This window comes from Sipha flava, unplaced genomic scaffold (assembly GCF_003268045.1).
Source record: "Sipha flava isolate LNK unplaced genomic scaffold, YSA_version1 222_pilon_pilon, whole genome shotgun sequence".
Lineage (NCBI taxonomy): Eukaryota > Metazoa > Arthropoda > Insecta > Hemiptera > Aphididae > Sipha > Sipha flava.
The window spans coordinates 617,334-634,366 of NW_020272853.1; the positions used below are offsets into that span (position 1 = coordinate 617,334).

At 35.0% G+C, this 17,033-nt stretch overlaps 1 protein-coding gene across 1 annotated transcript in view; it reads left to right on the plus strand.

The window, feature by feature from the left end:
* LOC112683244 overlaps nt 1-17,033 on the plus strand; it is a 102,950-nt gene that overhangs the window by 41,847 nt on the left and 44,070 nt on the right. Inside the window, exons 3-4 of the mRNA XM_025554162.1 lie at nt 7,808-8,007; nt 8,135-8,270. Of these exons, the coding sequence (XP_025409947.1) occupies nt 7,808-8,007; nt 8,135-8,270 (336 nt within the window). The remainder of the gene's footprint in view (nt 1-7,807; nt 8,008-8,134; nt 8,271-17,033) is intronic.

Below are 17,033 nucleotides of genomic sequence, written 5' to 3' on the forward strand. Positions count from 1 at the left end.
GGAGATTTGTGATCGCGGAAGTATCCAAACCCATCATTGGCGTGGAATTCTTGATTCATTACAATCTATTGGTAAACGTGCGTAATCAATGTCTTTTAGACGGTGTTACACGAATCACCGCTCATGGTCACGCTGCTGAATCCTCCATACCATCCATAAATATTGTCGTGGGAGAAACGAAATACGACTGTTTACTACGGAAATTTCCCGAGATCACTCGCCCATATGGAGCGCCTAAAGACATTAGACACAGCACCAAACACTATATTCAAACGACACCAGGACCCCAAGTAGCTTGTAAACCACGACGCTTAGCACCTGATAAGCTCAATGCAGCAAAAAAGGAATTTGAAGCTATGATCCAATTAGGCATTATTCGACCGTCCCAGGGACCTTGGGCATCACCATTACACTTGGTATCAAAGAACACAATGGACGCCTGGCGTCCTTGTGGGGATTACCGTGCTCTAAATGCTCGGACTATTCCAGATCGGTACCAGGTTCGTCATATTCAGGACTTTGCACAATTTCTCCACGGTAAAACGATTTTTTCAACAATCGACCTAGTCCGAGCATATAATCAAATTCCAGAAGCTGAAGAAGATATTCCTAAAACCGCAATCGTGACACTATTTGGACTTTACGAATTCGTCTTTATGTCTTTTGGGCTTCGAAATGCAGCAAAATCTTTTCAACGATTTATTGACGAAGTACTTTTTGGACTTGATTTCTGTTACAGCTACATTGACGACATATTGGTGGCATCTGTTTCTTGAGGAAGAGCACATCAAACATTTACAGATCATTTTTGAGCGTCTACGCGAATGCTCTCTGGTTATCAATCCAAAAAAATGCGTTTTTGGACAGTCAGAAGTAAAGTTTTTAGGCTACATGATTTTTAGAGAAGAAACACGTCCTCTACCCGACAGAGTCACTGACATTTTGAGCTACAAGATGCCATCGTCCGTTAAGGGTCTACGACAGTTCTTGGGTATGATAAACTTCTATCGTCGTCTTATACCTGGAGCTTCAGACGCACAAGCACCACTAAGTGATTTTTGGTACCCAATTTAAAAGGTAATTCACCTATTAACTGGACACCAGAGGCCATTTCGGCTTTTGAAAAATGCAAGGAGAAACTCGCCAAAGCCACGCTTCTCGCACATCCATGCGACAACGCTCGACTGGCTATTGTAAGTGATGCTTCAAACACCACAGTTGGCGCAACTCTCCAACAGTTCATCAATAATGAGTGACAATCTCTTGCCTTCTTTTCCAAGAAGCTCACAGCGGCCGAGACAAAATACGGAGCGTACGATCGAGAACTTCTCGCGATCTACCTCGCGATCAAGCATTTTCAGTATATATTTTGGAAGGACGCGATTTGGTTATATTCACTGATCACAGACCTATCACTTGTGCATTTCAGCAGAAATCGGATAAATGCACACCACGACAATTCAGCCACCTAGACTTTATCTCACAATTTTACCACGGATATTAGGTATGCTCCAGGTAAGCAGAATATCGTAGCTGATACCTCATCTCGCGTTGACGCCTTGTCAGAGACAATAGACTACACTGCATTAGCGATATCACAACAGGGAAACGATAAATTAAAAAAATACTAAAAAGAAAACACTGGACTACAAATCAAGCAAGTTCAATTACCAGATACAAATGTCTTAGTGTTCTGTGACGTATCAACTTCAACCGCCAGGCCTTTTGTCATAAAGCCATTCCAACGTAAAGTTTTCAATAATATACATCGCCTTGCACATCCAGGTGTCAAGGTCACGACGAAGCTTGTTAAACAGCGATTCGTGTGGCCAGAAATTGACGCAGATTGCAGACATTGGGCGAGGGCATGTGTAGAATGTCAACGAGCCATGTCACAGCACCTCTTGGTTCATTTTCTTTACCTTCTCAAAGATTTGAACATGTTCATTTAGATCTAATCATTATGCCTTATTCTGAAGGATTTCGCTATTGCCTCACGTGATATCGATAGATTTACTCGATGGCCTGAGGTAATTCCATTGGAAGATCAAGAAGCAGCAACCGTAGCATGAGCTTTCTATACTCATTGGAACGCAAGATTCGGTACCCCTCTTCGTATCACAACAGATCAGGGAAGACAATTTGAGTCATTCCTTTTCAAGCAACTTAATAACTTGACTGGCACGAACCATCTTAGAACCACGGCCTATCATCCGTCAGCAAATGGCATGATAGAACGAAGCCATAGGCAGCTTAAAGCCGCCTTTAAATGTCATCAAAATAATCGATGGACAGAAACTCTTCCGACAGTCTTAATGGGCATCCGAGCAGCTTGGCGCGACGATCTTAAATCCACCTCTGCAGAATTAGTCTATGGAAAGTCACTTAGACTCCTGGTGAATTCCTAACGTCAAAAGATAATGCTGCCAAGTTCGATGACGCAGCTGAGTTTATTAATTATATTCGACATCACATTTAGCAGATCCGACCTGTCAATGGTACACGACATGGCGAGGAGAAAAACTTTGTTTTCAAGGACCTTGCAACCACAGAGTACGTATTCATTCGACATGTCGGACCCAAAAATGGAATACAAATGCCCTATGATGGTCCCTATAGAGTCATAAGTTGAAATAAAAAAACTTTTGTCATTGATATAAAGAAGAAAAAAGTTAGAATAACTATTGATAGATTTAAACCGGCCTACATCATAGTAGATGACCATTCTAAGGAAGATATTTCGAGAGAAATTCAGACATCTACACCGAATACCATTACAAAGGAGGATCTAAGGACACGTTCCGGAAGAAGAGTTCGTTTTCCAGACCGTCTCCAAGTAGGTTATGCTTGACTCCGTCACTGGTAGGGGAGTGATGTGGTGACGTAAACAACACACCACGAATCGTCCAAGTTGTTTACAATATTGTCAGTGGATAAGGAGAAATCCCATTTTCTAGAATATGCGATGATTATCTCGTTAAGGTAATTTCGAGAATGTTCTAGACAATCGACGCTGATATATATATACCTGCTGGTCAGACGCTCATTCATTCAGTCCGTGAGTACAATCCGCGATACACCGTGAATTACACTCCGCGATATATTCGGCAATTCCTCCGCAATTGTAACGCGTATCAATATTTGTACATACATATTTATATAATATAGTGTCTATTTTAATTAAATTAAATTGTGAGTGATTTTTATTTTAATCCTACATATGGTTACATGATTGTACTGCTCGTGTGTTGAACTTTGTTTCCAAAGAAATGGCTACGGTATCTTTTAATTCGATAGGGTCGCGTGCACAGTTACACCTCTTATTATTTTTTTCGTAACAAATTTTCGAAAGAGAAAAAGGTACGCGTAAACGCCCTCCCCTCATCAAATCTACGTATGTAATCAACAATAATTAATTCAGCACGAGTCGAAAAATACTAGTACACCGAAAATATGTCACGCTGGACACTATACTTGTCTGATCAGTGACTTGTTTTCGTTTTCACGGTTTAAGACCTCCGGAACGTGATGGAAGACCTGTAACTTCGGGAAAAATCAAATACAAAGGTACTTGCAAAAGTAATGGCAAAACTGTTGTGTAACTGTTGAACAGAAAATGCGATACGCATACTTTCATCTTGATGCTATCGAACACATCTCTTGAACATGTTCCTTATCCCCATGAACATTGATTTGACAATGCGTACAGATACGTTATCGTGTTGTTAAAACTGGTAGCGTCTACGTGGATGCAGCCACCATACGTCGTTATTTGCATTTAACTTGATCGGAAACACCAAGTTCTCAACGATAACAAATTGTTTTTTATCGTTGTCGTTTTCCTTGCTGGGAACTATCTGTTTTCATTGAGTCGAATGCAAACGATTACAGCGACGTCCAGTGGCTGCGTGCCACTTTTTTTTAATATTTTTTAATAATACCATGGCGTGTTTGTATGTTACTCAGTGCCGCAACTGTACTAATTTGGGCCCGCGGGTAAATAAAATGAATATCAAACCCCTCCCGCTGCAGTAAAAACGTACCTTCAATCAATCGTAACCAAACTATTTTGAATTATGATGTACTGGTCGCGCAAAAAAAAAGCAACGTTGATGTGCACAAAACAAAATCGATTAACTATTGCTCAATCTCAATTAATAATTACGGTTTTATTTACTTGCTTTCTAAATATTTTTAAAATATTATTGTTACATGCAGTACACACGGTTAATGAGGCACTGAGGTTACTGCAAAATAAACGCTGCAATCGTCGAAATGCTAAACGCTGCGGTCCAGTCACGGCGTCAAACTTGTTTTTCGTGAAACCGATTTACCACTGCACCGCATCGGTTTTCCGATCATTCACGAAACGCACGCGTGGCGAACGAACACCTAAAGGCGGGCTTACACGTGAGGCACGTTCGTATTTTACGATCTTGTGAGTTGTGACTTACGAGCGTGATTTCAAAAATCATCACACGATTCGTGAAAGTGCTTACACGTGAACGCTATTATCCTTCGGTGATACGGAATTGATAGTGGTGGAAGCATTCTATTGTATACCATACTGAGCTTTCACGACTGAAATATCCAACATGGTTTGATATTGCACGAATGCAAGTCGTTACAGGTTCGTGAATGACAATCGTGAAATACGAATTGATTGTTTACACATACCGTAAGCTACGCTTTCGTGAGCCAAGATCGTGGCTCACGTCTCGTGTAAATTCGCTTTAACGATACGTAACAACGATAATGTTAATGTATACGAACTTGGGTTACCGTTAATTTGAGTAATGTCTAACGCGCTAACAATACCCGGTGTCGTCCGCGTAATAATATGATACGGCCGATTTGCATACCGCGGTTCACGCGTGGTAGTCTGGCGCTGTTCGCCAGTCAGAATTCCCGAAATCCGGTGATTTCGAGTTGTGGGTTATACGGTGTTTCGCATTCGGTCGGGTATGATATTGTGACAAAACGCACGAAATGGATATTAAACTCGCCGCGTCGTGTTTGTATATTTTATATGGTGCGTGCGAATATTAAGTTATTATTTTATGTTCCATTAATCCATTGTGATAAAAGAGCGGCGAGAGGACGTGTTTCAGTGTGTATATGCACTACAGTGAAATGCGAGTTTGTGTACAATATTACGTCCGATTGAGTATATTAAACCACGAGTACAGATACTTCATACCCTCAATGACTCACGTACATGCAGTATACAAATAAACACATACACACATACACTCGCCCACACTTGCGTGCATATGTATACATACACGCTCCCACGTCTGTATATAATTTATTTGCATATGCGCATAAATATGAGGTATTGATTTCTCAACTTTCAAAAGATTGACATTTAAACGATTATTTTATTACATTATCGTGGCTCACTCGGGCCGTTGATTCATATTCAAATTCGTTTTTGAATTAATCATGCAATTTTCATTTGACATTTATATAAAAAGTGAAATAAACAGCGTAGGACGACGTTGATGACGTATCTTACGTTGGGTATTACGGTTTACACTTTTGTAAATAATTAAAATACATGTTAAAAGTTACAACACCCTTCTAATGTCAATATGAAGCTTCTTCGCTTATGGTTCTTAATAAAAATTCTCTTAATTAGTAAAAATCACTATATTGGTTTTATCCATATTTATAAACTACCGGGTAAGTTGTTCGAAATTACACCAATAAAAAATGTGTCCAACTCAAGAAGTGTTGAAAACAACCGTTTTATCCTGTCCAATGGTTATACAGAGCAGTTTTTTGGAATACTTAGATTTTCATTGGCGTTTTTTCGATAAAGTTACACTATACCAATGAGATCATAAGCATGCTCCGGGATGGTATAAATAGATTTTTTAGGGCCAAAAAGTTCAAGCTAATTGTAGTGCAATATTCAATAAAAAATAAGTTAGTTATCCGAAATGTGTATTAAATTACCAAGGTAATATTTACTGTGTATAAATAGGTTATAAGTTACAAAAAAAAAAATAGTCACTACAAGCTTATACAGTATACCAGTCACGCCGTTATGTGAAAAAAAAATGGACAAGTAAAAATATTCGCTGCACATGCCTATGTATGAAATATTATGTTTAACGCGGTCAAATATACACCATGGTAAAATATTGTTATTGGTGAGCCCAGCTAGAAATCCGTAATGATTGCTGAAAGCCATAGTCCTCGTAGAAGTGAAGTTGGGCAGTGGTCAATTTGGAATCTACCAACAAAATCGTTATTTTCAATTGGAATATTATGTCGTTTATAATAAATCTATGTAATTTCATAATATTATATACATTCATTCTGCATTTTGGATTACAACTGTGGGTTTTCACCGTTAAATATGTGCTATGTTTCAACAAAACCACGACGTGTGTGGTAGTAGCTTTGGATCCTGTACTAATCCTGTCTAAATTGCTCTTAATATATTTATTACTATTTAGGTTTTTCTACGAATCCACGTCGTATTTCATCAGTCTCCTGTTTTTCTCCTTCATCGCGCTCCCGTAAACAAAACTGTTTAAGCATTTCAATTACATGCTATCATCCTATCGCTGCGACATTGTTCCGCTCTATTATTCGAAGCGTATAGCGTGGCAGCTTGGTCTTAAATGTAAAGCATAGTTATATCCACCATCGTCTTATTTATTTCAGCTTTATAATCGTATTGTTTAGAAAAAATTCTACGACTAAAACCGCTACTAGTTCAGTAGTTATAGTCGCATTAATAATAAACGAGTGGACTGGAAAGATGTGCGACGGCTTAGTTGATAACGTGAAGTTGGCCGTGCGGTAGCGCCCGGAAATTGCGTTTGGCTGCACGATATTACACCTATTACCATTTGTTTTGTAATAATATTCTCGGATACGCCATTATATCCGTGCAATTGGTGATACTTATGGGCGTAGACACTAGACGTCGCTGTAATCGTTTGTATTCGACTCGGATAAAAGCATGTTTTCGATGACAGAATATAAGTAATGAGAACATGGAAATAGTTTACCGTTATTGAAAACTTGAAAACCTGTTTTTATCAAGTTTGAATTAAAATTACAGTTGAATCTTGACTATCTGAACTAATTGAGACCGCGTACCTACTTTGGATACGCGAAAGTTCGGTCATTGGAAATTGTTTTAATAAACATATACAAACATATAATGCAAATACTCTATATTGATAAATACGTATGTTTATATTTAATATTATTATAGTTGTGCATATCACAAAAAAAAAAAAATAGTATACATATATTATTATTATATTTGAATTGGATTATTTAAAAATATATAGGAACACATATAGATTATAGATATTTAATTTAAGGGGTATTTTCGACAAATCGTTATCGATTTTGTTTTGTAGTGTTTTAAAAGCATTGATATATCAACACAATGTTTCAAAAAAAATATGTTTAACTATTATTCGTGTTAAAATCGATGATATAAATAATTTTTTTGACAGTTGTTCAATTGTTCATGTATAATATTGATTCACTTTAACTTTTCATATATAATGATTATTGCAGCAGTTTTAGTAAATATACTCGTATATATATATAAGTCTCCGGTTTCCGATAGCCAGAGTGAATCGTTAAAGGCGTGTGTACACGATCATGAATCGGAATGCAATGTTGAAATAGCGTTCGGAAAATCGACCCTCGTTTTAACTTTCTGAGCCCCGGGATGAAAAAGCACACGAAAACCGAATGTCGTTATTAATATAGTGGTCTATCATTCGGCGAATGTTTACTAAAAATATTGATCTATCCATGCGTTACACAGGTGATGGGTTGATGGTGAAAGCAGTGGTGCCTCGATATAAGGTTCGCGGCGAGACGGCCGTGCTCCGTTGTGATTTCGAGTTGGAAGGCGCGTTGCTATACGCGGTCAAATGGTACCGGGAGAACGAGGAGTTCTATCGGTACGTACCCAAGTCAGACCCTCAGAAAACTTCGTACATCGTAGACGGGATCAAAGTCGACGTGAGTATTGTGGACGTTTTTATTTTTTTTCTGATTTTTTTACATTTTGATACCACGAGCGCTGAGCGATCGTGAAAAGTAGAAAGAAAAAATAATGTTTTTTTTTTTTTTTTTGTTTTTATCGTAGCACGTACACTCCAACAGTAGACAGTTGACTTTGAGAGATATTACGCTGAAATCCACGGCTAACTATCGATGTGAAGTTTCTGCCGAAGCACCATCGTTCGCTTCCGCACAAGATGGTGGCCGAATGGAAGTTATATGTAAGCAATTTTCGAATTCAATTCCAATACATTATAGGTATAGATGACGATTGCGGTTTGAAATTACTTTTGGTATAGAGAAATTTTCTAATGAGAACACCGAACGAAACGCGACAGTTGCATTTATGATAATCCGAGACGGGCAGATGAGAAACAATTAGATTCAGTGTGATACATTTTTAACACGAAAATACACATTCCCGTTTGACCGTGATCTGTGTTTTTATAACAGCGAGAGCGATTAGGATCTATAATTCAATAACTTATCTCATAAATGTTGAAAACGCTTGGACTTTCACCGTTAACTATTAGAATACGACATATTACAGAACAGATAATTTAATTGTTAAGTATTTGGTACGAGTAATTTGGGTTGAACAACGATGCATATTGGTTATAGTGAGCCTTAATTATAGTGTTACGAACACAAAAAGTGTATCAAACAGTATTTGACGTTATGATTGCATTGGAAAGTATTGCAATCGGGGAATCTCGTCATTCATCATCGAACCCTTGTTCGCTGTTGTTGTACATACTCGCGTGAACATAGAATCCACCAGTAAACGATCGAATATTATGAAATGAGCGATCACGTAGACGTGCATTGGTCGTGTAAAAATACTGATAACGATTTAACAATTGGAAAAAATGAGCGGTTTTTGTGCAGTACGCGGTTCGAGTGTAGCGATTAATTGATAAAACCGAAAACCAAAATAATGTGTAGGTACGTCTATGTGTGATATATTGTTCGGAACAACGCGTGTGCGATGCGCTGACATCCATTACCACAGGTGAAGATTTGGCGAAGTTATTTTTATCCGTACAATTTCACAGTTTGACGTACAGTTCGCATTCCACGGATTTTGTAGAAAATATAATACACATCGCGTCCAATTAAAACGCGAACGTTTCCCGTAGACTGCAGATTTAACATACTCACAAGCAATTTATAAAATTACCGTTTTACGTTCGATAAACGACCCGCTGGAGAAAAAGACGACTGCACAAAGTTTTTCCGCATACACAAAAGAAAGTTCGCGAAGTATTTTAATTAGTCAAACGGTTATAACAATAATATACCGGGCGGGAAGCGGGCAGGCAGTGATAACGAAACGAGTCAAGAAAAGTGTACTCGGTATGCTATACGGAGCAACGATTATGTACCACAAAATAGTGTACGCGGTGTAGTTTTATAATACTTTATGTGGCAGATTTCCCATGCAGTTGTGCACGTACCGGGGAAAAAAATCATTCATATGATAGGTTTTAAGGACTACGTCAACTACGATCACAACAGTTGATGACCAAACACTGTCGACGGAAAATCTAACGCAGTGGGTTACACGCGTTACGTTTCTTGTGACTTTTTCGCTTACACCGACTACAACCGATTAGCAAACGTGTGTGTAAAAACCATGTGTACGGGTAAGATTTATTGAAAATGTCCGAGGGGAGAGAGGATACATCGATTCTCACCGATGTCTATTGCTGAGATAAGTTCAGCGTTTTCGTTGATCGATGTGGCGATAGACAACCGAGTACGAACATAGTTATTTATGTTACATAAATAACCATGTTCGTACGTAACAGTGCTCGACTTGAGGGGGACGTAGGAAGACGGAGTACCCCAACTTATTTTCAGAAATTTTAGCGTCCCCTTACTCTATTATTATGTTATAATCATAACGCTTAACAAGTTTTGGGGACGTTCTTTTTTTTAAATTCAATAGAGTCCCCTTTGTTAATTTTTCCAATTCATGCACTGTTTATGCATAGAACAAACGCCGCGGTCCGACAAGCTTATCGATGATCGATGTATTAGTTATGGATCATGGTCAAACGCGTTGATCATCGGCAATTACAGCAATTGGGCGCTTTCGTGGACTGTACAACGGCGGCAGACACAAAACGTTTTTATTAGTTTATCTCGGGCTCATTGAATGCAGTTTCGGTGAAAAGATAAAATTTTTTAGGTCAGATATAATGACACCGAATACGTTAACAGTTATATAGGTATATTTTATTGAATCGTTGAACGGGCGCCAAAATAATTTCCCTTTATAATAATAATAATAACTGTCGCGCGGATTAAAGTTTTCTATTAATCTAAAATAGTGTTTTCGTTCTTTGCGTTTTTGATTTTGTTAATTTTTATCCTTGCGTACCCTTATAAATTGTGCGCCTGGCTATCAGGAGCCACGGAAATGTGTAAATCAAGACATTTAAAGCGTAATCAAACAATAATATAACATTATAAATCTTCGTTTCGCGCCCGATAACGTTATCTTAAACACATACTAAGATCGTTTCCGTTTCGAAACTTAAAAGGGAACAACAATAAGGGTTCGTTCTTTTTGCTGCAAATAAAAGCTGTAGATCTACCTGCCATTAAAACACGTAGTTTCGGGTACTCCGGCACGTGTAAGCAAAACGCTGTATCTTATTATTCCCGGTGAAGTGTGTACGTGTGTACGCTATTGATGAAAACACACGTGGACTTAGGTGTTTGTTTTATTTTCTTTCACTCTTTTTATTCAAAACTCAAAAGTACTTCTCGGCGAACAACCCTTGACATTCGAGACATCAAAATTTCAATAACACCACTGCAAGTCAACAGACTGTGGGTCATCATTTTTCGTCTGTCGTACTCGTACATATTGTATATCTTCTGTACATTATTTTCTTACCGTGTACTTTTTTTTTTGTTCTTTTTTTTATAATTTCCTAAGACTAAAAAAATCGTTATATCAATTAGTTCCATATCGGGTAATTAATGTTTAATTGGAAATGTCAAATGTGCAATATAAATGACGAACAATCGAACGTTTATCGTTTTAACATCTGCACTAGAATAACAATTACAATAATAATGATTTTTTATAACACTTCGCTTGGAATATTTGCACCCTTTACAAATGGTGTTATTCTACACGAATCAAAATAAAATATTCATCGTTATATTATTGAATGCACCCGTGTTAAAAGCAGTACATAATTCGGTTGCGTATTTTATGTTTAGTGCACCGATTCGCGTACACGGTCAGCTCCAAAAACAAAAACGTACTGCACAATACGAGTAGGTTGTACTCCAATTAGTAATGATAATTGATTATCTTTGTGTCATTATGCCTGAATTCGTTTTGTCGTTTCCGATAACGGTCAGGGGCGGGTTTTATCATTCACCAAAGGAGGGGCTAAAGGAAGTTCAAGAATTTAGTTAGTTGTTTTTTAAATCTATATAAAATTTCAAGTTACAGAATATGTTTTTGAGTCCCTCATAAGTAAGTCATTTTTTTTACAATAGTGACACATTTTAAATAGTTGCATTATTAGTATTAATTTTAATCTGAAGCCATTTTAAAAATATAGATATACACATAATTAACAACAAAAATGAGCTATTATAAAAAAATATATAAAATAGGTGCCATATTAATCAATGACGATTGATGATATTTTATAATAATTATCAATATATCAATATATCATAATCCTTGGCTTTGTAAAGTAGTTAGCTTACTCCCAAGGGGGGCTAATGCTCCCTTAGTTACTCCCTTAAATTCGCCCCTGATAACGGTTGACAATTTCACTAGCATGTGTAGGAATTATACAAACGGTAGGTATTTTGCTTAAAATATTCGCTCAAACAAGTGCGTAGCATGTATGTGTAGTATTGTGTAACGTGTATCGTTTAACATAGAGGAAAATCATGTTTAGAATGATTCTTAGAAAAAAATCCGGAAATATAATATTTCGGTTAGACATGCCGAGTTAGTCGGTACATAATGTGGTATTTTCGAGCGTCATTGTTTATTAGTATTCCATGATTGCCGAAGGCCATATATGCATTCTATCCCAGTCCTGTTGGGCGTAACATCGACATCAGAACAGTAAATTAATATGCTGCCTGTATAATATTTTATTTCGGTACAACATTTTCTCGCAACGGAGTTGGGTTGTATTTACTGCATAACTGAGATGGTTCAGTACCTACTAGAAATTGGTTGGTTGGCACGTGGATCGTGCACGAATAACTTAACTTTTGATACAACTATGCGCTGGAAATACAGCTTAATGTATTTCATCGACTTATTTAGAACATTTTGGAAACCCACCTTTTTTACTAAGTGTAAGGAGACCGGTGGCCGACTTCGAGAGAAACTTTTTGCGTTATTTTCTAACTTTCCAATAAACACTTGAAGAAACAATTTTTATTACGTTTTATTCCACAGATATAATACTTTTAGGTGAGTGGATAACGGTGTTATTGTATATATAAAAAAAAAAAAAAAATGGTAAACAAAGAATTTAATTTATAATGAAAATGAAGGTTTTTCAATGTAGCACGTGGCCGTTTTCTCAATTTATGGTCAGTTATCATTGAAAACGTTGCACGACCACCGATTATTGCAGTTCGTTAAAAAAAAAAAACATCACGTTCGCACTGAAATCCGTTAAACTCTAAAGGTCTATTTACATATGTCCGGCCCGTTTCTTTTTCGTTTTCGTATCGTCTGGTCAGTGTCCCGTGGTACTCATGGCACTCAATTTTTGCTATGCGCATATCTACGTAACTCAAAAAGTTCAATGTCGAACAGTACTTGTGTCAAGAAGCTTTACGTATTGCTTACTTCACGATAAAACATTTAGAAATTGAAGATTTAACAATGATACCTAACCTGTACTTTTTTAACCAAAATATAAAAAAGTTAAGTACAAAGGTTAAATTGGAGTATTTCTATAGATACGAAGGTATTCTTATATTATCTCATATTCTCATATAATACTTTAATTTATGCTACACATATTTGATTTATATATCCATAGTAAATCAATTTATTTACTGTTACTGATTTTTTTATGCACGATATAAGAACTATTTTCATTAGATATAAATAAACCCTCAAGTAAATTCCAAAATAAGTTCTTCTCATTTCAATTATTTTATAAACTATTATTTAAACAAACTATTGTAATGCTACTTTTATAGTAATATTTATCAGATCAATACAATTTTTTACGGAAAATTGGTTAGTATAAAAATAAAAAATTACTTTTTTTTTATTTCTATATATTTAACCCGGTTACCATGTTATATTCATTAAAAAAGGAATTTCTTACATCAAAAGTTAATTCTAAAATAAAGTAATGAATAATTAATTTAGTTAATTTAACACTAATTTGTTTAATTGCTTAACTGACCATTGTCCAACATTGATGAATATACCTTAATACGATATTGTTTTGTATTATATAAAGGCTTGCTGCAAAAAAAAAATTCGAATGTGGCTACATATTTACAGTGTATTGTAGCATTTGGTTTAGTCCAAGTTAACAAGATAATGGATATTCATAAGTGAATACAAAAAAATATGAGTCCCGGCAGGTATTTCTCAGCATTTCCCAATTATTTGGAAAACAATTATTGTAAAATTAAAATATTATCCGCCAAACGCACCGGCTAGATGAAATTTGCTATAAAAATAAAATAATAATAATAAGTTCATAATCAGTGGATTGATCTTTCTGATTGGAATCGTATAAAAGCAGAACACATTAAAAAAAACTCATCATGGTACACCTATTTTTTCGCTCAAAATCTCAAACGTATATCGTGCTCAAAAGTATTTACACAATTATTAGGTGTATATTTCGAAATAGTATCATTATTCGTTAACATCTTTACCCCTTCTGATAATTTAACAGCTTCAAAGTTGGAACGTTTTGAATATTGCTGTATAATAATAAATTATCTAAACCATATTAATAAATTTTGTAACTTTTAACAATTAGACTAGAAGTTTCCAAGAGAATAATACAAAAACGATAAGTTATATACACGTAATGGATGCGGCATTTGAGTCCTGTGATGACCTGTTTACATGACTTATAATCGCTATTATTTTGTATACAAATGTGAACACTTATAACATTCGTTATCAATAAATCGTTTAAACACAACGGATTTTGAAAACACTAATCACCAATGTACTTGTATAATTCATCGACTAACAATAGTTAGACCGTGTTCATGTATTAACATAAACCATAATATATTAGGTGCGTACTAGATGATAGTTTTTGTCATCATTTGTTATGATAACACTTGCATTACGGATTAAATTGTTCTGTATGGCATATATGCTTAACTGGAGTATTATTTGAATTGTGTCTAAACGCTGAACATAGTAAACCATAATAATGTCATTATTTACATGAGTCAAATTTCGAGTATCACATGAATCACCATAGTACTTTACACGTTTTGTTTTATTTTTTCAATAAGCTAAATGCCTTAAACATTTTTCTTAAAAAATACATCTTCGTGCAAACAATTATTTGAATTTTTCCCCGGCACATTTGAGTTACCATAGAGTCGATTATTTTAAAAAAAAACTTAATAATTTTGATTAAGTTTACAGTTTGTGAGGAGAAAATTAGAGGAAAGTTTAGAAGAATAAAATACATTGGTTTTTCAACATGATGTATATATTTTAGTATTTTCGTAAATACTGTTTTGGATCGAAGAGAAGTGGTCTAAAAGTTCAGTTCAATTCAGTTATACTTTGAAAGGAAGATTGAAAGCAGGCGGTTTATCTTAAAAATTGAATTTTTTAAAAATTCAAACCAGTGGCGTAGCCAGGATTTTTAAATGGGGGGGGCTAACCACTTTTTTGGATAAGTAAGGTAAGAGAGGATACGAGAATTCACCCTTAACCCCCCCCCCACCACCTACCACAAATTTCTAAACGTAATTCAAGCATTTTAGTGTAGTTTTAAAAATATTTATTAATATATAATTTATAATAATAATAATAATGTTGGTTTCAGTATTCAGTCACTTGCTCCACTCCGACAGCTGCATCCTCTTAGGCGAATTTCTGACAAATTCAGTTATTATTTCACTTTCATTGAATTGCTCTTTTTTATTTATATTAGCCATAGCTAACCCATTCAGTCTGTTTTCCGATATGGTGCTTCTTAAAAATTTTTTTAAGCGATTAAGTGCTGAAAACGTTCTTTCCGGAGTGAAAGCGGTAACTGGTAACGTGGCGAATAATTGTAAAAGTATTTTAATGTTAGGTCGAAGATTGTGGTGCAATGAGTGTGAATCAAGAACAGAATTCGGTTTTGGAATAGTATTTTTAGTATTTTGACTCAATTGTTGCCTCCATATGAACAGGTCAGCTCTGATTGTAGATGAGGTATCATCATGGAGATCTTAGACATATATTTTAGCAGCTTTTATAATATTTTTATCGTCATACATATTTAAATTGGCCGGAATAAGTCTTTCAAGTGGCATAACATCAATAAGCCTTTGATTAAAACGTGTATCCATTGATTATATTGAATAGTCAAGATACATTATACATATAAACACGGCCCATGGGGGGGGGGCTATAGCCCCCTTGTCCCCCCTGGCTACGCCACTGATTCAAACGTTTATAAACACTTTTTATTCGTTTTATAATAAATCGTTATCGTAATAGTTTTCTATGTAATATTTTCTTACATAAAAACCAATAATGATGCAACCATTTATATAAATTATCAAAACGTATATAATATATGAGTACTGATTCATGGAGATTTTATCAAATCAAGTTTTAAACTTTTAAAGAATAAAAATACGTCGTTTCATTCATAATTTTCATATTTTGTTTAAATTTTGTTTTTTTATGTAGTAATAATTTGCAAACAACAAGCTATAACCACTTGAAAGTTAAAAAATATTGATGTACTGTAATTTATTGTACAGTCAGTAAGCTGAGATCAAATATATCAATTTCATATTTAATTATAAACTTATACATTTTATTATGTCATTAGTAGGGCCCAGATGTTAATGCACTCACAACTATCAAAGTATGCATGCAAATATGTATTTAAAATAACTAAAATATGGGCTAATAATGCACTTCTTTTTACGCTAAGTTTTTTCACTTTTGGTAAAAATAATTATTAAAAGACGGATAAAAATATGCAAAATTTACTTAATATTTTATATGTTGTATTTACTTCAAGAATTACAATTTACAACTTAGGATTTTAACAAATTTTCAAACACAAACGGCAATTATCAGCCAACATATTTTTGTGCATAGCTCCATTCTCATTAATAAAAGAAATTTGCGCATATTTGAAATCTATGAAGTCATTCATTTTTTAATTTTGAGATCTTCTGTGAGACCATCTGTTGTTTTTTCCTTGCCTGACATGATTATTAAAATGTTTGACAATGTCCTAAACCCCTCGGTTTTCTCGATAACTTGTTCTCCAATTTATTATAAACTATAATGCATCTTGGAACTATATTTTCTATTAATTTCTTCATAACATAATCTTCATTTTGAATAATTTCAACTAAGAATGTTCCTCGAGTTTCTAAATGCCTGGTGATGAGAGACCTTAATTTGTGCAAATAAAAAATAAATTCAATCGAAAAATATTCTCAAATATTGTTCATCTTACTTTTTTGTCACGGCGTTATCTGCCTCAAGAATATTAATCTTAATAAAATAATAATAATCTTAATAATAAAAATTAATTTTATTGATTATAAATGCTTTATCATATAAATTGTATAGTACTAAACTATTAAAGTATGACTTATTAAAAAAGTATTTATACTGCTGACGTTTTTATAAGGACATATATTTCAATAAATATATTTTCAAATATTTTTAAATTCCGACCTTTTCAAGAAATATTAATAAAAAAAATAAAAATATGGCTAGTGAAATTCAATAAAATGTAGTC